Source organism: Sceloporus undulatus, chromosome 5 (assembly GCF_019175285.1).
Source record: "Sceloporus undulatus isolate JIND9_A2432 ecotype Alabama chromosome 5, SceUnd_v1.1, whole genome shotgun sequence".
Taxonomy (NCBI): domain Eukaryota; kingdom Metazoa; phylum Chordata; class Lepidosauria; order Squamata; family Phrynosomatidae; genus Sceloporus; species Sceloporus undulatus.
In genome coordinates, this window is record NC_056526.1 from 64,028,711 (window position 1) to 64,055,661 (window position 26,951).

At 38.1% G+C, this 26,951-nt stretch overlaps 1 protein-coding gene across 3 annotated transcripts in view; it reads left to right on the forward strand.

The window, feature by feature from the left end:
* GXYLT1 (glucoside xylosyltransferase 1) overlaps positions 1-26,131 on the forward strand; it is a 28,159-nt gene extending 2,028 nt beyond the window's left edge. For 2 of the 3 annotated variants that reach the window (XM_042469178.1, XM_042469181.1), the window contains exons 2-8: positions 6,354-6,446; positions 11,567-11,741; positions 13,983-14,108; positions 15,527-15,778; positions 19,111-19,234; positions 21,948-22,120; positions 24,029-26,131. In XM_042469178.1, coding sequence (XP_042325112.1) covers positions 6,354-6,446; positions 11,567-11,741; positions 13,983-14,108; positions 15,527-15,778; positions 19,111-19,234; positions 21,948-22,120; positions 24,029-24,190 — 1,105 coding nt within the window. In that variant the 3' untranslated portion in view covers positions 24,191-26,131. The remainder of the gene's footprint in view (positions 1-6,353; positions 6,447-11,566; positions 11,742-13,982; positions 14,109-15,526; positions 15,779-19,110; positions 19,235-21,947; positions 22,121-24,028) is intronic. The other variant, XM_042469180.1, reaches the window with a different exon arrangement.
* Positions 26,132-26,951: the final 820 nt, after the last annotated feature.

The following is a 26,951-nucleotide window of genomic DNA, read 5'->3' on the forward strand; positions in this document are numbered from 1 at the left end:
ACTGTACCCTGTTGTTCAAATTGACTTTCTAGAATCACTCAGCCTCTAAAAATGCATTATTAAATGTAGTATCAGACACATTATTATTAAATATCAAATAAGAAGAAGCTCTCTGAGAAGAAATGTAAATGAATTCTTGCCTAAGTTCTAAGACAATCAAAAATGTTTACAACAAGTTAGGCCCCAGTGAAGAGTGGATCAACCTATGTTTATACATAGCATTTTGCTGATGGTATACTATGACTTAAAAACATTAAGGTACCAGATCTAGCCTTATCTTGGAAGCTAAGCAGGGTCAGCCCTGGTGCTACAGGTTACCTTTCAGAGGGAGGAACTGGCAAAACCACACCTGAGTAGTTCTTGAGTAAGAAAACCCTATAAAATTCATGGGGTTGCCATAAGTCGACAGGCAACATGAAGGCACATAAATGGGGAATCTGCTGGCTTGAATCAATTTACATACACACACAAAAGAGCCATCAGCAAATACTGTTGCTCACTTCACATTTGGACACCTTTCAGCAGCAAATGGAACAAACACACTGGCTTAGCCAGAGGTATCTCCAGTTGTTTCACATAATGCACTCTTGAATGGTAACCCATTTCAAGAAAGACCAGGCATCTTCATAAGAACAAAAGTTGTATATTTGCATCCCCATGCTGTGTAGAGATTGCTTTATTATTTTGTATAGTTAGTACATGTTATATCACCAGTCTGTCAACACTGGTTTTATAGTAAAATAAATGAAAATGCTTACAAAAATAGAATAGTGATTAAAATAGTAGATAATAATAAAACAGCCTGGAAGAACAGGAAGGGTGTTATCTACCATTAGAAAGATAGGAAGGTAGATATGAGAGAAACCTACAGACTAGGCTCAGTTGCTGAGAAGGCTCTATTTCCACTTGTCACCTGCTTTATTTCACATGATGAAATGATTTCAGTGAACAGGAAGGTTGAATGGTGTTTCTTTGGCTGCTCAGTTCTTAAACAGCATGGAATTTTACATGTAAGTTCCAGAAACTTAAATGTTGAATCAGCAGTCGAAATTGTATTCAGAAATGGACCATCAACCAGTGCAGTCCTTTAATCACTAGAGATGTATTTATATTCCCTGTGTCCAATTCCATTTAATAACCTAGCACTCCTATTTTGAGCTATCTGGCATTTTTCAGAATTTTAGATTTTATGGACTATTGCAGAGTTAATGAGATCAGCAGAGTGTCAATCTACATACTCAACTGACTTCTCTGGACTCCATCTTATCAATAAGGTCTCCAAGCAGAAACTTTTACTGGTAATAATAAGTAACAGAAGACCACTTCAGTGGCAGTGCAAAACCACCTCTTGAGTATTCCTTGCCTGAAAAAACCCTGCAAAATTAATGGGGCTGCTGTAAGCCATGGTATTTAATGGGGCTTATGTGAAGGTAGCCCCACTGAACATAATGAGAGTTCTGCACTAACTAAAAATCACTACATCTTAAGAGAAAACATGTGTAAGATTGCACTTTTACTGTACTTAGACTGTCTTCTGGCAGAAATGTTTCAGGGCCAGTTGGTGTGCTGTTGGTGCTTTCTACTAGCAGCTTCCAACATCATCCTTCATGGTCTTGAAATTTTATTACATATTCACATAATAATCCTTCTCTTTAAAAAAAGATTGATTTGGTAAGGTAAAATAATTAGGAATTTGTTTTATATAGTTAATTGCATTTAGTTCATTTGACTAAAATAGTGATATCTACACTGTGCAGTAGTCGATCAAATAGTTAATAGTTTAATTGTTTTCATCACCTCTAATAAGGGATATAAAATACTTTCTTGCTTTTGACAAATTAAAATATCCTGTTCTCCGGTACTGTACTTCTACTCTAAGAAATAAGAGGTAGGAAATGGGGAAACACACTATGAGGCCCTAGTTTTCTGTTGGAGCTGACACAAGCATGTAACCACTGCACTCCCTGCAAGCCCTGGTCACAGAGATGGGAGCCAAGAGAACAAAGAATGAATATTAACAGGAGGTACAAGAACTATCTTGAAATTCTCCAAGACTTGAATTTGTTTTTTGAAGGGCTCAAAATATAACACTGCTCTATTCCCTAAATGGCTTGGAAAGCCTCATTGTATTGACAGATGCAAAGCTTCTTATCCTAGATCAGCAGCCCAGGATATGAGAAGATTAGCTTTGTACAAATTACAAATCATTTGCATACAATACTGACCTGAATTGCAGGTAGCAAGCACCAGTTTGGGTCCCTGTCCAATCTAGTTGGTAAAGGCCAACAGGAGAGGTGATCACTGTTGCCTGTTTATGGTGTCACAGTTCTCCTGGAATGACAAATACCTTTCCTATATTTGCTTAGACAAACTGGTCACCTTGAATTGTGCTTGGAAGCAAATTAAGACCAAATTGTTTCAGGCATGGTTGCATATGGTCTCTAAAGCACATGTCAGAAAACAGTTTGGCCACCATGTTTTGCTGTAGTCTTTGCTTCTGAACATTTTTTAAGAGCTGATCCATTTAATGTACATCATAGTAGCCCAGCTAAGTGGAAATTATAGTGTGGATTATTGTGTGCACATCTGCCTTTCCTTATGAAAGAGCCCAAAACTAGGTAAAATAACTTGTGGCTACAATAGTTACTTGTCCTTCTAAGAACAGTGATGGGTTCAAGAGCATTCCCTTGTAACCTCAGAGGATATAAATATTACATATATAGCATATGCATTAAAAATGAAAGTGTTGCACCAGGACTGAAAATGGATATATCAAAGCCCATGTCTGCTTTTTATTTCATTTTAAGAATGGCTGATTTCCAGCACTGTTGGTCATGAGCTTAGTTCATGCTTTGCTACCACTATATATTGGAAGCTGAGCACGAAACTGATTTTGTATCTTCAGATAACTGATGATTTCAACATCTGTAAGTACATTACAGATATCTGGTCATGTCTATACAAATCTTTTGAGTCACTTCTTCCTAGTAAGATGAAATTTGTGATGCAATATTATTACTGCTGTTCTAGTTATTCTTGCAGGTAGGACTCAGGCTCTTACAGAAACCTTACCATGAAAGCAGGAAACCTGCCTGAGGTTGTTCTGATTCAATACAGTGCGCTCTAGAATAGACATGAAACAAAGTTCTGCTACTGCATCACCTCTTCATTTGTCTATTTTAAAGTAGCCTCGTATTGACTTGTTCAAGATCTGTAATTAAAAGGGGTGGAGGTTAGTTTTAAACAGGAAAGTTTGTTGTCATTTTTCATCTTAAAAGTTTGATTTAATGAGCTGCTGCAAGGGTTAGGCAGCTCATATGACTGGAAATGAGATGCTGTATCAGCTCTGGTGCAACCTGGTTACCTGTGCAGGTGTTGCTGCAAATACTTTTATTAAAGGGAGTTTCAGTTTAATACACATCAATTGTGTCATGAGAGTCATATCTTAATATCATGAAAGGCATTCAGTGTGCAAGCGCCAATTGGTCTCTCTCTATTAGATTAGTTAAATTGTGGGAAGAGCAAGGATTAGTTACTTTTTAAGCTCTCAGCACTATTTCTTGATGAGGCTTGCAGCTTTGTAATTAACTGTTTAATGGAAGTACAGTAGTTTTGTTCGAGTTATCACATAGTAGTGATACTGTCATGTCAAGTCAAGTACTGTATATTACAGTTGATTTCAGCTTATAGAAAACTGAAGGGTTGTCTATTAGATTCTCATAATGGTGATTTAAGAAATGATAACTCTTTCTTTTTCAAAGCCTGTGTTCAAGTGCTGTTGCTCAGGTCTTGTAGACTCAGGACTATGATTTCTTTGATTGCATCTATCCATCTGTAGGGCATCTTCTTCATTTCCTACTGCTTTCAACTTTACCAAGCATTATTATATTTTCCATTAAGTCATGTTATCTCATATGTCCAAAGTATGAAAGCTTCAATTTAGTCATTTTGGCCTGTTACAGACTGCCAAAATAAAGCTGCTTCGGGTCTCTTTGGAGGTATGCTGTTTAAATGATGCATGCATTCTAAGAATCCAGAAGCTGCACCAAAGCTTCACTCCAGTCCTTAGGAATGGAGTGTGGCTTTGGCGTGACCTGTGGACTCTTAGGACCCATGCATCATTTAAATAGCATACAGTGCTCCCTCGGGTTACGAAATTAATTCGTTCCGCGGCTAATTTCGTAACCCGAAAACCTTTGTAACCCGAATTGCCATAGGCGCTAATGGGAAAAAAAGCCGCGGCTCTGCCGCGGCTCCATTTAAAACAGCGCCGGCGTTTTTTCGTAACCCGAAAAAACGTTCGTAACCCGAAACAATAAATCCCTATGGGATTTATTCGTATCCCGAAAAATTCGTAAGCTGGGTAATTCGTATCCCGAGGTACCACTGTACTTCCAAAGAGACCCAAAGCAGCTTTATTTTGGCAGTCTGTAACTGGCCTTTGACTTCTAGTGGGAGTTCAGGTTTGATTTACTCTTAGACCCATTTCTTTGTCTTTTTGGTGGTCTGTAATACCCATAGGAACCCCCCCCTCCCAGCACCATATTTCAAATGAGATTATTTTTTCCCCTGTCAGCTTTCTTCACTGTCCAACATTCACTTTTATATAGAGAAAGTAAAATTACTATGGCATGGTTGATCCCCACATGCAGTGATGTATCCTTACAGTTGAGAATCTTACCTAATTCCTTCATAGCTGCTCTTCTGAGTCCTAATTTCTTGACTACAGAAGCTGTGCAGACTGCCCTTAAGGGGCGGCATAAATATTTATAAATAAGATAATCTGGCCTTTCCAGGGTGCAGTAGCCATGGTGCTGGATGCAGCACGTCACATCAGGCTGCTCTGGGGACGGAGTCAGTGTGTGCATCATGTGGATGCCATGCGCCGACTCTGTCCCCAGGCCGGCCTTTATGGCCAGTGTGCGCAGCCCCTACAGTCTGTATCTTGATTACTAGTTTCAGCCAAGATACTGAAAATCCTTAACAAATTAGATGTTTTCACCACCCAATTTAAAGATACAGTGGTACCTCGGGTTACGAAATTAATTCGTTCCGCGGCTAATTTCGTAACCCGAAAAACCTTCGTAAGCCGAATTGCCATAGGCGCTAATGGAAAAAATAGCTCTCTGCTGCCCTCCGGTGGCGGCCTTTCCATTTAAAACAGCGCCGGGGTTTTTTCGTAACCCGAAAAAACCTTCGTAAGCCGAAACAATAAATCCCTATGGGATTTTTTCGTATCCCGAAAAATTCGTAAGCTGGGTAATTCGTATCCCGGGGTACCACTGTATGTAATCAGTTGTACTTTCTGGGGTTTTTAAAAATATGCAGCCGTAACTTTGTTTTTGCACATTTTCTCTTAACTTTAATCAGTAGTTGTTCTGAGTCTTTGCTGTTTTCTGCTATTAATATGCTGCCATCCCCATGCTTTGAACTGTTGATGTTTCTTACTCCAATTTTCACATCTCCTTCCTTTAATCCTGCTTTCCACATAGTATGTTCTCTCTATAAATTAAAGAGAGAGGGTCATAAAATGTAGCTTTGTTTGACCACTTGGCTAATAGGAAACCATTCCATTTTTTGATACTCTGTCCTAACAGTGGTCCCTCACTGAGAATATAGGTTATATGCATCACAACAATCAAATGTTATGGCACTTCCATTTTTTAAAATTTCTGGATAAAGTATTTTACAGAGACAAAGATTTGGTCTACTGCATGTTGTATACAGTACACAAAAGATCCTCATTTTGCATTTTATCAGATACAGATGAACAATTTCAGTAGAAGTCTTATTCTTTGTGTCAAACAATATCCAGCTGTTATCACAGTTCCTTCTAAATATTTAGTTCAGTTAAATGTTGATCTCCAGGTTCTTAATCTTTAGGGAGTCAATGTCCCTAGTAACATTATGTGCTGTCATGTCCATTAACAATGAATGTCTTCACTGTAAAAACAAAAGGACACAAAAACAAAATACATAAAACTTCCAAACTTTGATTTAAAACAAACAAACACCTCCAAGTATTATTTCCCATTCTATGCACATGTATGTGGAAGTATATCCCATTGCAAAACCTTAAACAGCACTTAGAAGATTTCCTTCTGAATATGTTTTCATAGCATTGCCAGTTAGCAATATGCCAGTTATCAGTAGGCCTGTGCTTGGGGTTTATGCTTAACATTTATCCTGATATGATATAGATTTATGTTAGTGTATGAAATGCTACCTTCAGGCACTGATCAGTAGTAAATAACTGGATGACTTTTTATGAGCAAACAGAAAAAAACTCCATTACGACCTCTAAATGAAACAAATAATATTCACACAGGATTGTTTCTGTCTCATCCTGTTAGGTGTAAGAATGTGTCTGTATCTTACTGGAATTCCTATTGGATGCTGCCCCCTGATGTTTGTGGAAAGAACTGCTTTTGGGAAGCTGCTTGTAGGTAGGCTTTGACAGTCTTAACTGCTCAAGTAGCTCATTTTAGACATGTTAATAAGTGTCAGAAAATATATGAAATGCTGAAGAAAATACTAATTTTGGGTAAGATCCCTGGCACCTATTTTGCATCGTTCCTGTTAGGCTTTCTCATTTATAAAAGGTTCCCATTTTGAAATGCATATATTCCTGATCCAGTATGCATACAGATTGGCTGCTCAAGCAAGTCAAACATACAAATCTGCAATCAGACTGAGCCTTTACCTAATTAGAAAAAAAATGACCCTAAATCTTTGTTCTTTCATTCCATGCACTACAAAATTCTATGGGCAGATTTCTTTTGCTACTCTCTTTGACACAACTGTTTTCATTAACATTTTTGATGGAAAGTTTCTGTGTGGAGCTTAGAACTTTGAGCAGAAGATTGATACGGGGAGGAGGTGGTTTACAAGAAAAAGAAGAGCTTGCATGTCAAGGACACACACAAAGAATTACTGTTCCAAACTTGGCAATCATAGCTTTCCAGTTTGGATGTAACAAAAAACTACCATATGATTATTTAAAGGCTTCCCAGCATGTTGCTCTGAGCTAAGAAGTGAGAAAAGAAGTGTTAACAAGAAGATAGGACACATGTGCAAAATTGTGTGATTATCGTTATTAAACTAAGAGATTGTTGCCAGAACTGGCCAATGTGTTTGACAGAGGCATGCAGTTCAGTTTTACAGTGCTATTAGAGTTGGCTTAAATATGTTCACATTTCACTTTAAACTTTGTAAGGAGAAAACAAAGAGGCATAGTAATGTTTGCTTAACAGATTTTGTGAAAATCTGATTTTTAAAAAACACTCTGCCTTCAATATAGTGACAAATTTATCAATGCAGATCTGGCAGATCTGTGTTTTTTGCGAAAACTTTAAAGGCACTCAGTGAGACAGTTTTTGTTTTTATGGAGTGTGTTCTCTAACTGTAGCATGGGACTCCTGGTTAAGATGTGTATGAGTGGAACATACTGGAAAAACATAACCAGGGAACGTCTTAAATTATTTGCTGGTCAATGTTTTTGATATAACATCACAGTGAAGGTTTTGGGGGGGGGGGGGGGGCAGTTAAACTCAAAAGTGTTCCTTTTAGTTTCTTATTACTGATTATACTATGCACCACAGTCTACAATACAATTTGCTGCAGGTTAAAGAATGCTAGGCTGAGATGCAAAGTACTGCATTAATATTTCTGTCTAGTGAAAGGGCTTGCATTGTGATTCTCTGCCAGCAGACTACCATGTATAAAGCGAAGGGCTGTTGAAACTGAGAGGACATTCAGAAGATGTTTGTGATATGACAGCAAATCCTGCTGTTCGTGGGATAAGAGTTTAAACATAAGAGATGACATATAATTCAGCTGTTGATTTAATGTGTCTGCTGTAGCAATTGGTTTTATACTTAAAAATTACACAGAACAAGCACAAGCTCATGTTCCATTTCCAGGGACAGCTGCTAATACAGCCACTTCTTCATGAGGAGGCAGAGGACAGGTACTGTACTTTCTGATACCTGTTTATTTAGCAGTATACATGGTAAATACATGTTACTGGGAGGTAGGGTTAGGGTGCAAATATCAGAGACAAATAGTGCTGTCTGTAAACCAGAAGTGCTGTGACCAACTATATGACCCTGCCTGAAATGATTTTTGGGTGTTATGCCTTGAACCATTTCAGTGACTGTGATTTTTCTACTTTGTATCAGTACTGTGGTACTGAAAATGCCAAGGATACAACAGTACTGTTGTACTGAAGTAACAGGAATTGGTTGAGTTAATAAAATATTATCCTTTGAAGGATATTCAAAAATACATATGATATTGAAATCTTGAAGTATTCCTTCCTTCATTGCATTTCACATATTTAGGCCTATTTAGAGAATAGCAGACAATTACTTTGTTGACCTCGTGTATAAGTCAGGGGCAGGTTTAGGGGCCAAAATTATGGCTTTTGATATGACTCATGGATATGTTGAGGGTAAACTTAGGGCCATGGAACAAAGGATCTAAAGCAGTGGTTCCCAGACTCTGATCCTCCAGTTGTTTTGAACTTCAGCTCCCAGAATTTCTGATTGTTGGCCAAACAGGCTAGAGTTTCTGTAAGTACTGGCTAGAGTTTCTGTAAGTTGAAGTCCAAAACACCTGGGGGACCAAAGTTTAGAAACTCTGACCTAAAGGATGAAACAAAGGAAAACAATGCCAAACTTAGACAAAATCTTCTCCTTTTGTGTCGTGTCTTTTAGATTGTAAGCCTGAGGGCAAGGAACCGTCTAATTAAAAATGACAATTGTAAGCCGCTCTGATAGCCTTTAGGGCTGAAGGGCAGGGTATAAATACCATAAATAAATAAATAACTGTTTGTGCTCACACTATAGGCTGGATGGATGAGACACTAGAGGGGGTCAGTGCTCTCAGCACAGATTACGCTCTTCTCTTGCACCAGGGGATGGTTCCTGTTTTTTGAAAAATAAGAGTTAAAGTACAGCACTTACATTGACCTGTGGATAAATCAACTCAGGTGTTTGGGGGCAATTTTTTGACTAAAATTTCTAGACTTATATATGAGTATATACAGTAGATACAGAGTCAGAGCCACAAAAGATCTCTTTACTTCTACTTCCTTGATGCCCCAGTAGTCATTTCCCTGCCAAGCTTTGTTGCTTTCCTTTTCTAAGGCAGAAGCATCCTATTCTGGCTGTGAGGAAAGAATCCGACAAATGACTAGCCAGACGTGTGCTGGCAGTAGCAAGGAAGGCTAGAGAGAACAAAAGCCAGGAAATACTCACCACAACTTGGCAGAATTAAACAAAACACTGTCCTACTCATGTGTACGTTTTACAGTTGTTCATTTACTCCTCTGCCTTGCAGCAATCTCATTACTGAACCATTCTTAAGATTCCTATTATCCAAATGCGAAATAGCAAGTGTTTAAACAAGAGTTAGAGTACAAATTAGTTAATTCATGTTACACTATGGAACTGTTTGCTTTTTCTACTTGGATTAGTTCCAGTATGTCCAGATGTTTAAATTAAGCAATTAGGGAATAGTTTTTGTGGGCTTATCTGCTGGGATAGTTGATAGTTGTTGCATGGTCCAGAATTTCAGTGTTTTCAAATAGCATTTTATGCCCAGGATGGTTTATAACAGGAAAGAAGAAACCCTTAAAGTAGGGTCAGGGGGATTTCGCAGCAGACAATGAATCACTAATTAAATAGACACCCTGAGGCCTTGCCATTCAACAACAGACCAATACAGAGATTAATATGTAAATCACTTCCTTCCAACCAAGGGGCACATAGTATATATATATATCCCACTCACCCCCATGCCAGCATTCTTTGAAGATGCCAGCCACATGCTGGTGAAACATCAGGAATAAACTCTATCAGAACACGGCCACATAGCCAGAAAACCCTACAAAAAACTATGGATTCCAGCCATGAAAGCCTTCAACTTCAAATTATGGAATACATTTCTTCTTCCTGCCTTTTCCTGCTGCAGATATACTTCAGTTAATGAAGTAGGTGTATTCTACAATATTAATTCTTTAACCAAAAAATTGGTACCAGAGGCAGAAATAACATCGAAAGATATAGGTTTCTATATCTCCCAAAAGAAGAGTAGTTTATTCAGAACTATCATTAAGCACATGTAAAAAGAAACAACCAGATCATCTAAGCCTTGTACAAGTAGATAAAAACATTTTAAGCTTTATAGAGACCACTTGAAGCCCTCTTCCAAAATGCATTCAGGGATGTTTGTTTTTTGCTTTCATCAGCCTCTACTTTTCCATTTTTGAGGCCAAACCTTTTTAGCCTTGATTTTTAAAACACACACACAGGTAGCTGACGAGGCATATCTGCTCTCCCCTTTTCTCTGACAAAACCTCTTGACAGTAAAGCTTCTATTGACAAAGTCTTTTTTGCACAGCTAGCTCCCCTTTTCTCCTCATTTTCTGTCTAGCTGGAAGTTATTAGCTGCATTAGCAAAGGGTGGGTAATGAAACAGGGCAAGGGAAATAGACTTTAGGCACTGGGGATTGGAGCACTATGTCTGCAGTAAACAATGCAGTGAATACAGTTTGACCTGGCAAAGAATGAGGTCCTGCTGCAGATGATCTTCCTTTAGCTGTGTTTGCCTGCATAGAAGAGGCAAGATAAAACAGAAGCTGCCCCAAGAATCCCTTACAGTTCTTGTGTAAACAGGAAAGCTACTCATATCACAGAAGTGTATATGTTCATAGCCTGTTCATATACATTTAATACAGCATAATCATCAGGGTTACTGTTGTAAAATCATATTTTTAAATCTCTGGTCCATTTTCCAGGTACCAAAGACGATATAACTGTTTTTAATACTGTAGTAAGAAATGAAATTGTAACTATGGTATGAAAATTACATTGTCTCTTAGAAAGGATATTTAGGTATACAGTTGGCCCTCTGTTTTTGCTGGGGATCCATTCCCCCCCCCCTGCGAAAACAGAGGCTTGCACATAATCAAGTCTCATAGGCTTGAATTCCCCCCCCCCCGTGCGTGCGGCCATGTTATTGGAAATAGCAGAGGTCGTCCCTCTGCGGATATTCTGCGGATATTCGAGGTCACGGATCTCAGATCCACGAGTTAGGAGGGGTGACTGTAATTTAAAATGGGCTTATTGTCAATGAAATCTGATTATGAGTTCATGTTTTTTTTGGGGGGGAAATAAAGATGGTTCTGTAAAACATAAGTGTGTAAACTAAAAATTAAGATTATTTTGACTTTACAATGTCCCTCCCCCCAATAAACTTTACTTGATAGCAGTTGAAAACATTTTTCTTTTTGTCATTTCTCTCCGTTGTCAGATACCATCCCTAAATTTCTTTTATGTTACAAGTGTTTGTAACATAACACAAATACAGTATATAAATAATTATCTTACTCTTAAAATATAATACAGATACCATCCCTAAATTTCTTTTATGTTACAAGTGTTTGTAACATAACACAAATACAGTATATAAATAATTATCTTACTCTTAAAATATAATATAAAATACTTATATTTAACACTGAATCTTTGGAAAGCAGTACCATTTGTATTTTTTGTATTAGGTACAATATCCTGAAAACTCACCCTTCTGAAGCAATGCATTTGGCGGTGGTTGCCTGTGGTGAGCGGCTGGAGGAGACTATTACTATGTTGAGATCAGCCATTATTTTCAGCATCAAACCCCTACAGTTTCATATTTTTGCAGAGGACCAATTACATCATGGCTTCAGAGAAACAGTAAGTATTCAGTTGGTAGTGTACCATTAATTACTAACACAATTGCTTAAAGTTAATTTTACTTCTTTGACTATCTTGATCTGCTACCTTGTCTGCATGTCTGGGATAACAGAGTTTGCTCACACCTGAATCTAAAACTGAAAATGGTTGCATGTGAATACATTCTTTTTTTCTAGTTGTGATATCTCACTTGAGCAAAAAGCATATAACCTAGGTGTTTTGACAAATTTCCTGTACTCAGCCTCTTGTGAATGTGTACAGTCCAAGACCTCATCCCAATTCTGGGGTTTTAGAGGTGGATAGGAATCCAATCTCCAGAGGTGGAGATTGTACAGCAATCTTCATCTTTTGCCAACTGCAAAATGTAGAGAAAAGTAATTGGTGGCTTGGTGAATGTATGGCTTGGTCCCCTATCCAGATATTTCCTTAGACTCCTTCCGCTCTACCAACCCATGTCTGAGTTGGAGATGATGGGGAAGCAGTCTCAGCTTAGCTTTGTATTCATCAGGAGCTGTAAGTACTAGCAAAAGCTAACTTTCCTCACCTTATCCATTTCCAAATTGGTACAAAGAAGAAGAGGCATGTTGCCACAATTCTGCTGTCATTTCAGTACTTTTTATAATTAATGCTGGCAATTTTAAAGATAGCGTTTCCTATCTGCTAATGAGATGTTTGTGTAAGAGACTTTTTTTTAAAAAAAGGCAGAAGCTTAAATTTGTTTTTCAAACTTATTTAAAACATAACAAGAAGAATCAGGCACATCGCATCCCATTTGTGTAAGAGACTACTTACACAAGGAATTGCCCTGTGGGAAAGAGGAAAAACACAGGCAGGCTCCATTTCCAATAATTCAATCAATAATAGATTGTCTAACTGTTTGGTATTCGCAGTTCCCAGTTACTTGTGTGCACACAAGGTTTGGGCGTTTCTTGCTTTATACTTTCTCTCCATTTCACTAATATATGCCATTGATTGCAAGCTGTTGCTCCAAAATGTTCTTCATCCTTTTTCTTGTTGTGTACCTTCAACTCATTTCTGACTTATTTGTCATTGCCATCATCTGAGGCTGAGAGAGTGTGGCTTGCTCAAGGTCACCTAGGGGGTTTAGATGGCTGTGCGGGGATTCAAACCTTGGTCTCCAGATTCATAGTCCAATGCTGAACCCACTACACTATGCTGTCCTTCACTTCTAGTCAAGTATAATAAACCTCTCTAAAGAACATAGTTGATCAGAACATTTGCCAACTCAGGTTTGAGGTGTGTTAAATGAATTACAGTATTTAACTCATGATCATAGTAAGATGTAAAATTCATGAACTGGAAATAGGAAAAGAAAAAAAATACAAAAAATATGTAACACATCTTCACTAGCCACTGTACCTAAAGTCTCTTGCTTTCTAAACTTTTAGTTTATTTTAGTTTACTGTATCAAAATTTCATAAATAATGTACCTAATGTTACCCTGAAACCATTAGACGATCTCACTGTGCTTGTCTCTATTTCTTCCCATGGATAATAAATAAAAAGAATGTTGGAGAAAAAAAAAGGGGGGGGGGATACTACCTATATACCTGTTTAATTATGTAAATGTATTCAGATTTATTAGCGGCAGATAGAGCTTCTAATGGGGTGCGATGTGCCTGATTCTTTTTGTTATGTTTTAAATGGGTTTGAAAAACAAATTTAAGCTTCTGCCTTTTTTAAAAAAAAGTCATTTACAGTCCTCCCTCTGTTTTCATGGGGAATCTGTACCAACCCTCCTTGCGAAAATGGAAAACCACGCATATTCAAGCCCTATTGGCTTGAATGGAGGCACACTCCTGCCGTGGCATGTAGATGTGCACTATAGGCGCATGCCCCATTTTAACTCCCTCCATTCGTCCCTACAGATAATGAAGGAGCGCAGATCCCAAGTCTGCGAGAATGGAGGGAGGACTGTAATCATTTTTAAACTTTTGTATTAATACTTTGTAACTGTGTTTTGTTTGAACACTATAAGCCACTTTGAATCCTGTGCTGGGAGAAAGGCAGGAAATAAAATAAATAAACCCCCTTATTGTAAAGTACTGTAGTTTTTGCTTTAACAAATATTTAATTAGTGCTATAGTTTTCAGAATTTTACTGTTTTATAGCCAAAGTGACAAGTAGGTTTGTAGGACTGCATACGGTAGTTGGATTTTTGTGCTCTTCTTGTCCTATCTCTTTAATAAGATGCTAACATTTGTAATAATGATTTTTCAGCTTGACAGTTTGGCATATCAAGAAAAGTTTAACTACACTTTATATCCCATCTCATTTCCAACTGAGAATGCAGCAGAATGGAAGAAACTGTTCAAACCTTGTGCTTCTCAAAGGCTTTTCCTGCCGGTAAGTGGTAATGATAGTTGTAGCAAAATTTGTAATGCTTTAAAAATAATTGTGACAGATCCCTTCTCCCAAGTTGGTTCTGTAGTTGTAATCTCTAAGGATCCTGCCACTCACCCTGCCTTTGTTCCCCCAATTCCTTCCTTTCTGGATTGAGTTACTGGGTCTCAGAGTGACCCTTAGTGTGGATAGGTTTGTGTGTTCACTTTGTGTTCCTTATGGCAAATGTGACCACCCCTTGATTAAGGATGAAAGAAGACAGTCAGAGTCAGAGTTAACAAACTAACAAGATAATGTGGTTTATTATATCCTCTAGAATGGTAACATGTTCCAATACTTAGTTCCAACCATATAAGGATATCCAACCTGCGTTATGAGAAATCTTGCTGTTCAATCAATTCAGTCATTCAGTACACATTCACTCCTTACTGACTCGTCCAACTGTCTCATCCAGATCAACTGTCAACCTTGTCTCCTTTCCCTCAGACACACGGTCCTGTTTTTATACTTTCTGATCCTCCACAGGACCTCTTCACAGTTTCTCTGAACTGTGATTGGCTGCCTTTAAGCCAGGTCTTCCTAGCACTTCCTTTACAGCATTTAACCTGTATTAGTAAACAGAACTTTACTTCCAAATGCAGCAATTTGATTTATTTCATATCTGTAGTTGGGTGGGAACTGTTGTTTGACTTGGTTGAAGGGAAGGCACATTGCATGAGTCAGATTGGCTCTTAAGTAAGATATTGCACCTTTTTTCATATCAGTTGAAATATAGGTGTCTGAAAGCTTTGAAGTAGATATGCAGGGACTATATGCATGCACTTGTACACATACAGTATATGTAGAAGGGCATACTGTATATATGATTGTCTGTGGTAGGATGAAGAGGCAGATGCAAGGAACACAGTATATAAAAACAAAAATGGAAGGGTCCATGTTGTTTCCATATTGTATTTATGCTTTCTCACAATTCCCCAAAAGAGACTAAATTAAATTTTGTGCTTCATGTAAAACAAAACAAACATTTACTAACTTATTTAGGAGCGTTTGCTTCCCTATTTCTTCCTGGAGTTCTTAGCAGCTTCCAAAATTAAAAACAATAAAACAGAAAACTAATAAAATCTCTAGCAGTATAACATAACTAAATGAGGAAAATGACATCAAATTATCTTGTTTTTATTTCTGGGTAGCAATAAATTTTGGAGCATAGTAAATTATCGTAAACTCATGCAGCTTGTATTTATTTTTTATGCTGAACAATTAATTCATAAATGTGAAAAAATAGGGAAAGAACACTTGTCTAAATAGCTATATATTGTACCAAACAGTGATGGATGAATATTGGACTTACCGCAATAACTTGTTAATCAAAAGAATGCTTGCTCTAACATACTGTTTGTAAAACCTCTTTTCCTTTATAGCTAATTCTCAGTGATGTGGATTCTTTGCTGTATGTTGACACAGACATCTTGTTCTTAAGACCTGTTGATGATATTTGGTCCTTCCTGAAAAAATTTAATTCTTCTCAAATTGCTGCAATGGCACCTGAACATGAAGAACCTCGTATTGGGTGGTATAATCGCTTTGCTAGACACCCGTATTATGGAAAAACTGGAATAAATTCTGGAGTAATGTTGATGAATATGACTCGCATAAGAAGAAAATATTTCAAGGTATGAAGGTTGACTCCCTCCCACAGTTTCTCAGTACTTTTTAAAGATAAAAATTGATATATTTCACTGTGACCTCATAATTGATAGAGCTAGATAGAGAGACAGAGAAATGTTTTTCCTATCATGTCCCTTAATTTGTCCTGATGAATGCCTTTTTGCTTTCTCATACTATTCTTTAGCCAGTTTTTCCCCTAGTGATCCTTCTTTATAGTATTCACTCATATCTCACTGTTATAGAAAATAAAATGTCATTTGTCTCTTATTATATAACATCCTGTGGAATCAATAATATATAATAGACGCAGTAGGTTATATTTGAGATGAGTTGTGGACTCCACACTAACCAGAAGGTGGTGCTACAAGACCATCTAATAAGTTCCCAGTTTTGTTGAAAGAAACATCCCCTCTGCTTTTGCAGGTGTGTGTATGAAGGTTTTTAAGCCACATTCTTAAAGATCAAAACCTGATATTTTCATTTCAAGTATTCTGTTTATATCCTATAGTTCTACAGTTACACTGAAAAATTAAAATTGGCAAGAAGAGACATATTTTACAGCATCCAATTAAATGGTTGTTAATAAACGTTACTGAGTACAGTGTGATTATTAAGTGATGAATACAGTACATTCTGAAATTGTTCATTCCACAGGCAGACAATTTAATACAGCTCTTCAATCTTGATTAATTTTAAATCTCTAGTTGGCAGTCACAAAATGGCTGCCACAGTGTACCTGGACACAAGCTGTGACATTTGTCAGAACCTCTTGACTTGACTGTTTTCAGTTAAAAACAAATGAGGATTTTCTAACTTTTGGTGGCTAAAATACAGCTGAAGTCCAGCACTTTGCTATTATTGTTTCCTATTCCCAACATGCCTGTGAACCCCATGGGGACCCAGAACATTCTTCAGAAGGAAAAGGATAAGGGCAGGACAGCTGGAGACTAGAGGCGTGGTACAGACCGGCCTTTTGTGCTGTGCTGGCGCCGATTTTAGTGTTAGGGAGCGTGCACCAACCGCATGCTCCCTAACCCTAGTACATGTGGGGGCTGCCATGATTGTGCAGCCCCGCCCACACATTGCACACATCGGTGACGTTGCAGCTGCACTGCGTCCAAATGGCACTGCACAGCTGTGATGCCACCGCGCCGTGTTATGGCGTTTTGCTGCATTGCAACTGCGCAGCAAACAGGAGTTGCTTCTAAGTGCTCCTTTTTTGCTGCACAGTGGTACCGCGCCATTTGGTTGCTGCGGTAATGCTGTGCAGCAAAGAGAGGCGGCCCCAGCCCACCTTTTTCAGGTGGTATGTACTGCACCTATAGTTCTGCTGCTTCTTAGCCTCCTACCAAAACTGGGAAGGAGGGAGAAAATTTGTTTACTGGTAAGCTTTGAGGACTGGAGAGAACAATGAAGAGCAGGAGAGATGTGGGAACAAGCAAAAGTAGTCAAGGAGGCTCCTATAGAAAGTGTGGGAGGGGGCGGAGGGTGGAAGAGAGGAGTGATTGAGTGGATCATATATGTGTGTTGAGAGTATGGGGTGAAAGAATGCCTAGAGTGTATGTGTGTGTTTTGTTTAGTTTTTTGGTTAAAGCAATTGTCTCTTAAAAAAAACTTCCTGGAGCCATGCCCAGTTTCTTTTTAAAAAAACAAACAACCCTAAAAACTGGTTGGGATAGATAACATTGTTCTTACAGCCTTCCAGTTTGCCTGAAGGTGAAAGTCTTTAACAGCCTCCTAAAGGTGATCAGAGATTGCCTGAGGCAGTTCTTAATTAGAAGAGAGTTTTAGAGGGTGAGTATCATTCCTGTCAATCTAAGTATTAAATAGATGTGATGTGTCCCTGCAGCATCATATGGGGACAGTGCCATTATGGACAAAATAGTAGAAGACCATGTTTGGCTTTATGGGTGGTAATCAGCATATGTATTGGAGACTGAAGATCATAAGCCAAAATATGCAAGATCTGGTGCTACATATTCATGCCTAAGTCCTTATGGCAGCATTTTAGGGCTCTGCAGATATAATAGAATATAATTAATCTTCTGAAGCAGGGATGGGGAAGTGTGTGTCCTTCTAGTTGTTGATGAATTACAACTTTGCTACTAGGATTGATGGGAGCTGTAGTTTAGCAACATTTGGAGGCAAAGGGATCTTGTAGCATTTTTGAGACTAAGAACTGGAACAGACAGCCCCAAAAAGCCGGCTTCTGGGCATCATCGGCGCACAGCGTTTAGACACCACATGTCCTGATGATTCCGGGAAGCCAGCATGAAGCTGCCCAACTGTGGATGGCTTCATGACGCTCCAGCAGTGCAGCATTTACATATTTCATGCCGCTGAGCATCATGAAGCCGCCATGGGGCTGTTTCTTTTCCATCTGGGTTCAAGGCAGATTGGGGGCTGCAGCATGTGTTTGGTGCAGCCCCAATCCGTCTTCGGAAGGGGCAGCTTCATGCCACCCCTTCCAATCTGTCTATTTCCCCCATAATTGAACGAAGTTGTTAGCATCTGAAGATGTAGGCTCAAGTCTATGAAAATTCATGCTGCAACGTCTCTTTCCAGACTAACATGGCTATGTCTTTGAACACTTGGAGGGGTAGATATTGCCTTCTGCTATTCTGTATTATTCATTTATTTTAATCCCTGACTTACTCTCAGTATGGGGTCCAGGGAAGTTCACAAGCGATCTTGCAGTGATCTGATTACCTGACATAAATGACAGCTGTTTCCAAAAGAGTCACTTTCCAGCCATCAGCTTATGTTGCCTGTGGCTTGGAAATATATGGTGACTGGGTGACTGGCAAAGTATTGTGTAGTTAATTTTTTATTGTCTATAGTTCTAAAGCAGTACATCCTCAACTATTTGGTGTGGGAAGCAGCAATTATTTTTTTCCAGTTGCCAGGAAAACCATATTTGTGCCCATTAGCTGCAGTTGTTTTTTCCTTTCCTGAAAACTCACTAGGAACCAGCAATCAGTGGTTCAGCAATCAGCACTAGTCCATAGGATACCACTTTGAATAGCACTGTTCCAAAGGGTGTTTTTTTAGATTCATGGGTGTTCTGAGCTCTCAGTTTGGAACAATTGAGGGTATGTACTTGATGCATTTAGTTGGGAATGTTTCAAGCATTCTTTTATTTAAGGGAGAAGGCTAAATTTTTAAATGTTTGTTCTTATTCAGCCTTTCTTAGGTTATTGTTCAACTCTTGTTTTTGACATTTATGTTCCCAAAATGAAGTTAAAGGCTTTGGGATTATGGTGCTTCAGTGTTAAAAGAAGGTTCCTGGGTATTATCTAATATCGCCAACATTGTTTTTATGTTTTGGATGTTGTAGAATGATATGACGACAGTTCGGTTACGGTGGGAACAAATTCTCATGCCACTGCTGAAAAAGTATAAGTTGAATATAACTTGGGGTGATCAAGATCTTCTGAACATTATGTTTTTTCATAATCCAGGTAAATTCTCTCTCTCTCTCTCTCTCTCTCTCGTGTGTGTGTGTGTGTGTGTGTGTTTAAAAGGGATGCTATTGAATCATAGAATATTTTTATCTCAAATTGGGGGTGGGGGTTGTATGCTCTTAAAGAACATTTATAATGCTAATCAGCCTGACTGAACCATCAATTCTGCTCCCAGTTCTGATAATTTGAATGTTACTGTTTGCTTAATAAATATATATTTTTGTTTATGATGCTAATATGTTTAATTAATGTGTCAGATATGTCAGAAATGAATAATAATAATAATAATAATAATAATTTGTTTTATTTATATACCGCTATTCCAAAGATCATAGCGGTGAACAGCAAGTAAGCTAATTAGCAAGTAAGCTAATTTGCCCCCAACAGTCTGGGTACTCATTTTAGCGACCTCGGAAGGATGCAAGCCTGAGTCGAGCTTGGGCCCTTTTGCTGGTCTTGAACTCGCAACCTTGTGGTTTCGAGTGAATGGCTGCAGTACAGGCATTTACCCACTGCGCCACCAGGGCTCCTTACAATAAAAGACAAACAGATGAAGAGCATGGGTCTTGTCATCTGTGAGTCACAGGGACAGGAACAGTGAGGATGTTGAGTTGGACAGTGGTGTCCTCGCTCTTAATAGATGACTAGGGCTGTCTAATTGTTAGACAGTGGGAACATGTAGTTCAAGTACAGAACTCAGCTGTTGTATGTGTGGCGCCCAATTGTGCTCCCAGATGCATGTATGTCCAATACCCAGGCTAGATGCAACCTGTTGGGCTCCAGTCATAACAGATTGGGCACCTTATCTCCAGGGATTGGAAATAAGAGGCTATTTATGGCCTGGCAAGCTGGTACAGTCAACTGAACACTGGCTTTTAATCTGGGATGCTGTTGCACTAGGTTTGCCCCTGAGTAAACTTCACAGAGTTGGGCTGTATGGCTAACTCTCATGCCCTTAGCTCCTTTCCTGTCCACAAGTGTCTGCCCTCCACCCCCAATGCAGGGTGAGTGCTATCTGGAAATGTATTTTGCAAAGTTTGAGCCCCTGAAGCCTGAATATTAAAGAAATAAATGTATCTGTTTAAAAGTAATATGTCAAGACAGCAGGTGAAATCCTGTTGACCCTAATGGCAGTGCAGCCTCATGCACGTAGCGTCACTGAAAACAACGAGGGCTGTCCCTAATGGTGGTGTGGCCACATGCATGTGCTGCCATTGGGGACAGCCTCAGCTTGCTGTCAGTGGATTCTTAAATCCATGGATGGCAAGTCCTCCAATACCAAGGTCCCACAGTATAAAAGCTGTCTCCAAAGACATGAAAATCAGGCTGTTTACAACAGTCTCCAGTAAGGGTGAACCTAACTGTCTCCAGCAGCTCTTATGCTGTGTTGATGCTGTTCCTAGTGGATAAATGCCCATATGCTTTCAGTATTAAATAGGTTATAGTAAAGGTATAATTCTTATCTAAATAGATAAGTGATTGTGGAAGAATATTATGTTCCATGGATATCTGCAGTGATACACATACCTGTGTGTTTTTGAACACAGAAAGTTCAATTACTTTCAATGGTTAGACAATATAGCAGCCTCGTAATAAATGTTTCCTAAAGTGAATATGAAATATTCCCATGAAGATGCTAATATGCTGTAAAATGAGTATATTAGTGTTCTATATGGATTGCAAAGATAATACTTGAAATGATTGGCAAAATCACAATATAGGCCTCAAACAGACAGCCCAAAAGGGCCGCCATCAGGCCGATCTGGGGGCACGGGGCATGCACATGATGCAAGCCTCTGGATTGTGCAGAGGGTGCATGGAGGCCATGCCAGGACCCTCTTAACGTGGCCCAAACTCAGCTGCAGAAGAAGCAGTTTCTTATCACTCCTTTTTGTGGCCCATTTGGAACCGAAGCAGCAGCTGCCCTCGGGACTTCGGCGACTAGTTGCTCCATATAACCAATGTGTCTAGACAGTGAAAAATCTGTGTTCCTTCCCAAAGGCAGTAGACTGGACATATATGTGTGTGCATATCAATGTTTGCCCATTTTGATAAAACAGCCTAAAAGATTATTAGGCAGCCCACTCTTTCTCTTTTGCAAAAGTAGGATGTCCAATAGATAAGAGTGCTTAAGGGAAGTGTTGATGCTAAATCTGTTTGAAGTGCCCAACTCAGTGTCACCCAGTGCTGGGGGAGGGGCAGGTCTTCTGGAGCAGGATTCTGGGGTCAGGACTTCCACAGAAACAGAGATTTCCAGGGGCAGGACTTTCCCGGAGACAGTTAAAGGCATGGAAGGGTGGAAGAGGAAGAGGAACAGGCATGTTCCTCCTCATCCCTTGCCCTCCTGTGCCTTCAACTGTCTTTGCATGCCCTCAGAGACAGCTTTGTGTGCTAGAGAGGGCACGCTTGCCATAAGTTTGCCACCACGGAACTATACTGTTCATGTGCTGGGAGCTTGGATAATCAGAAGGTGACAAGAGGGAGCTGACAAATGAGAAAGAACCCCCAGTCCCTCAGTTGAAAGAGTTGGGTGGTGAAGCACACCTGTTTCACTTCTGTGGATTGGAATTTGGCTTGTGGACCAAACATTTCTTCACCCTGCCTATATAGTATAAATGCGAGTCACAAAAAGAAGCATGCAACCAGTTCAGTTTTTCTATAATAACTGTATTGTATGTATTTTGTGTTTTGTTTTCGTTCGTCTGTTCAGAAAGCCTTTTTGTTTTTCCTTGTCAATGGAATTATCGGCCTGACCACTGTATTTATGGGAGCAATTGCCAGCAAGCTGAAAAAGAAGGAATATTCATCCTTCATGGAAACAGAGGTGTTTACCATGATGATAAGCAACCAGCTTTTCGAGCTGTGTATGATGCAATAAAAAATGTAAGCATTTTAACATTAGCTTCTAAGAGAGGACTTGAAACCAAGACTGTAAGAAGCCCTACCTAGCACAAATAACAGTGAGGAATACTGGGAGTAGTGGTCCCACAACATCTGAGGGACTGTATGATTCCCATCTGTATTCTAGGATGAAAAATAATCATTCGAAATTTAATTCAAGAATAAAACCCTTTTAACTTAAAAAATAATATTTGTATAAGAATATGTCTTGCAGTTTTAGCAGTAATTTACCCATAATTATTATCAACATGCAGAGTATACATTCTAAAGATTTTATAGTAAGTACTAATGGACAATCTATAGAAGATTTTATTGTCCAGGAACACTATATAGTGTTAGAGAAATTTTGAAAGGAAGTGAGAGCATGGGTTTACAGTTTGCAATGTCTAGCTTTAGCATAGGCGCTAATACAGAAGGTTCAGGCTCACTGATTTCTTTTGAGCAGAGTGATGGGAGGTTTGCATGTTTTCATAGTCTTTGGTGTTGCACCATATGGATCAAATCCTGGATGGTCTTAAATTGGTTTAAATCTAAACTACAGTGTAATGAATGATGCATGTAACTTTTGGCTAAAGATCAAAAATTAGGGTCTCGATCTTAGTGTTATATAGTGCTATAATAAATCAGTTTGTTACTCCAGTCTACACTGGGACTACCAGTTATGCTGTGATACTTCTGTTATTTCTGAAACTAGTTAAGTGATGCTTAGATTTTATTTCCTTCCAACATTTGTTCCTGTCTTATATTTGTATAATTTAGTTACTTTAATTTGTGTAGTTTATAATATATAAGTGCATTGCAAGTCCTTCATGCTTGGGATAACTGTTCAGCTTTCTTGTTTGGCAAATAAGGTTTCTAATAAACTATTTATCAGTATTTTGGCATACTCGCTGAAGAGCTGTAAAATGAGGCAATGTTGCTTATTTTAATGTTCATCCTATCTTGTATATAACCTTCAAAGATCAATAGTATATTTTAATGGTGCTTTGTTGCATGTTGTCATGTAGATATAAAAATGAAGAAAAGTACTATTGGGAGCATTAGAATACACTATACGAAAAGAATATGTGGTCTCATAAAAATACAATTTCTTCGTTCCTTAGAGTATCGCTAGAAAAATAGTAAGAAAAGAAAATCTCTCAGCATTATTTATGTTTAGTTTTAGTTTATGCATAATGTTCAGAAAAGATGTAGATCAATACTGACCCAAAGCCAGCAATATTAGCAAAATTATTTTATTTTGAAATGTTGGGTTTGCATATCACTTGGTTTTTCATATAGTAAAATAACCTGTAGCTCTGGAGTAATGACTGTTTTTACTTCGGGTTCCCATTAAATACTGTGTGTGCTTGTTCATAATTCAGTTTAATGAAAGTGTCCCATTTTTAATGGTACTGTAGATTATTCTTTTTGTACTGTTTCAACTCAATAAGAACCATATAATATTTTAATGAATGGCATAGTAAGGTAATTATACATATTTCAGGAAAAAGTTTCAATGTGGCAGGTATGTGATCACTAAATTAACTCTTTAATTTATGTGTCTGACACTCATTTTTAAATTTGTTTGCCAAAATGTTTCTGTTGTTTTTTCAGACCCCCCCCCCTCCCTTTTTCTGGGCTGAACCATTTTGCATTCACTTAAGTTGACAGTAATTGGATATTTTGAGCAATCAAAATGTCTTGGCAGACTTGCCAGATGAGGATTTTTATGTATTGGCCTGCATAAAGATTGTCTTCATTTTATTAGTTCTTATCTATTTATCAGACATGTTTAGATGGATACGTTTAGAAAGTGGTATTTAGTTCAACAATGGAAAGCAGTTTAAGAAAAGGTTGAATGTTGGTTTGACATTATTAATACTGTATTTCTAATTTCTTCTCTCCCAGTATACATTTGGTGACGACCTGGTGCATGGCTTGTTGCTACCTCTTGAACTGGAACTACAAAAGACCCAGCATACATACTGTGGAAGAATATATAAAGTGTTCATAAATCAGCTAACGAAAAGCATACAGGACACTGTTGACAGAAGATCGGAAAGAAGGTGATCATTTCAGGCCCTCCAAATTTCTGCCTAAAATAGGACATTTGAGGCAGCATTTATGACACCTGAAGGATGTTCGTGAAAAGAATAATGGCATATTGCTTGAATAAGTGGCTATTTATATGCCCAGATCTGCCTCCCAGTGTGAAGATACTGTTCATCTTGAAGATTCTTTCTTTTTTTTTTGGGGGGGGGGCAGGTGTAGCGAGTGTTTGAAATTCTGTTAGTACACATATTCACTACAGTGAATAAGAGTGTTGCTGAGTTTTGTATTCAGGTTTATTCAGCACAATTCACTTGTTTGTAAACCTCAAATGGATCGGATAAAAATGAAGGCTTTTATAATTCAGAAGTGACTGTACTTTGTCATGCCTGATCTAAAATTCTGCTAAACTGTGAATGTAGCAATAATGGAGTCAGCACTAACCTCACTTTAAAAGTGTGACAACAAGTTGTTTACAAAGCTCAGAAATCCTGTTTTCAAAGGAATGTGATGTGACTGATGACAATCTGTATGTGCCTTTTTTATCTCTTATTTTAAAATATTTTGACAATCATGTTTATATAGCTATAAACTGCACAGGATACATAGGACTTCCACTCTAAGCAAAAATATAGTGGAAATAAATCTTTTTTTTTCATTTGTAGTTCATTGTATATTTCTATAAACAGAATAACTGCAAGGTAAGTAGCCACACAGGCATGCTGAAAAGCTTGGAGTTGGCATGCCAGTGGCTTCTTCTTCCTCTCTATCCATGCCTCACTTTGAAATACTGAAAACTGAATTTGGAAGTTCAAGCTGTTTGGGCACATAGTCCCTGAATCACATGAGGTTGGTTATTGGTTGAGAATTACTAGCTCTGAAACTTTTAGGTTCGCTAAGTTTGCATGGTTCTTTTGGGTTCTGGCCAGTATTCTAGCATGATTGAACTATAATGCCAAAATGTTATGGCTAGATTTTTTTCATTTTCATTTTCATTTTTGTATTTTATTTTATTTTATTTTACTAAGGAGGAATATAATCAAGAATACCTAGAATATTGTTTTTAGTTATATTTGAATGAGAATTTTCTATGACTTTACTGGCCATTCTGGAAGGAAAACCCATGTTGTGAAATATGCTGGTTTTTTAAAAAATGAAGTATTATGCTAGTATATAGGTCTTAATATTTAAAACCTAGTGCATTCTTATTATTTACCAAAATCCACTAAATCATAGGCTAATGCTTTATAGAATATTATGTTACTTGTCTTTATTGGACAATTGGTTGCTTACCAAATAGTTTTTGCATATTTGGCAACAAAGCTTTAAAATATTTGCTAGAGTCTGAGCTGTTACAAACCTCTGATTTCAGTGAAGCCATAGTGGCTATTCTAACATGTGGTACACTGAGATAATATTTGTTTAGAACAATATTTTGGGCTCTGATAGTAAATACTGCAAAATATTTTATTGCATAAAATGCAACTTTTATTATAATTATGCATATAAGTATACTGTTGTAATGCCAGAGCATAGAGGGCTTTACAGATAAATTCAGCTTGCCTAGAAGGTCTATTTTGTAATGTAAGATGACATGTCAGCACCTCTGCAGCAGTTATTCAGAGCTGCTGAAAACTTGGGACTCAAAAATATGTAATGTATTCTTCATTTTGTATGCTCTAGGTGCTATGCCATAAAACAGGAACAATTGAGTAAAGGATGTATCCAGAATTTTGAAAGTTACTCACTCCTGCTATTTAGTACAGGCTGAGGCTCACTCATTCGGAATTCCACACTCTGAAATATTCCAAAATCCAAACTATTTTCATGGGTGTTTGAGATAGCGACCCATTTGCTTTCTAATAGTTCAGGCTACACAAACTTAGGCCTGTTACAGACTGCCAAAATAAAGCTGCTTCAGGTCTCTTTGGAGGTATGCTATTTAAATGATGCATGGGTCCTAAGAGTCCGGAGGTAGCGCCAAAGCCACACTCCATTCCTAAGCACTGGAGTGTAGCTTTGGTGCAGCTTCTGGATTCTTCGGATGCATGCATCATTTAAACAGCACACCTCCAAAGAGACCCGAAGCAGCTTTATTTTGGCAGTCTGTAACAGGCCTTAGTTTCAAGCACATAATTATTAAAATATTATGCATTAAATTACTTTCTCACTGTGTATATAAGATGTACACAAAACATAAATTAATTTCATGTTTAGACCTGGGTCCCTTCTCCAAGATACCTCATTATTCCAAAATCCAAAAAAATTCAAAACACTTCTGATTCTAAGCATTTCGTATAAGGGAGACTTGACCTGTATAGAATTTTAAAAGTAACCCTTTGCTTTTATACATTATAATGTTGGAAAAGTGACTTGCTATTTTATTTGTTGCATTGCTCATTAGGTTTCCGTTATTTCCTGTTTTGTTTTTTGTTTGTTTGTTTGTTGTTTTTTTTAGAAAACATTCAGGATTGATAAGAGAAAGGCATAAAACTTGAAAAAATCATGATAAATGTATCTCAGATGCCCCTTTAAAGTAATATTTCAAAATGATCATTCTTTAAACCACTAAGTAACTTCATTCACTTCACTCTTTAAAGCAGTCAGTAATTTCTTGAGTGTGTTTTCGGGCCTTAGCAGACAGGCAGGATATCATGTTGAGCCCCATAGTAACCCCTTTTTGGCTCCAAGATAACCAGCATTCATCACCTCAGTTGAATAGCTAATAATTAACTGATGGAGATTTCATGCCACGTTTATTTCTGAGTTTAGCTGACAAAAG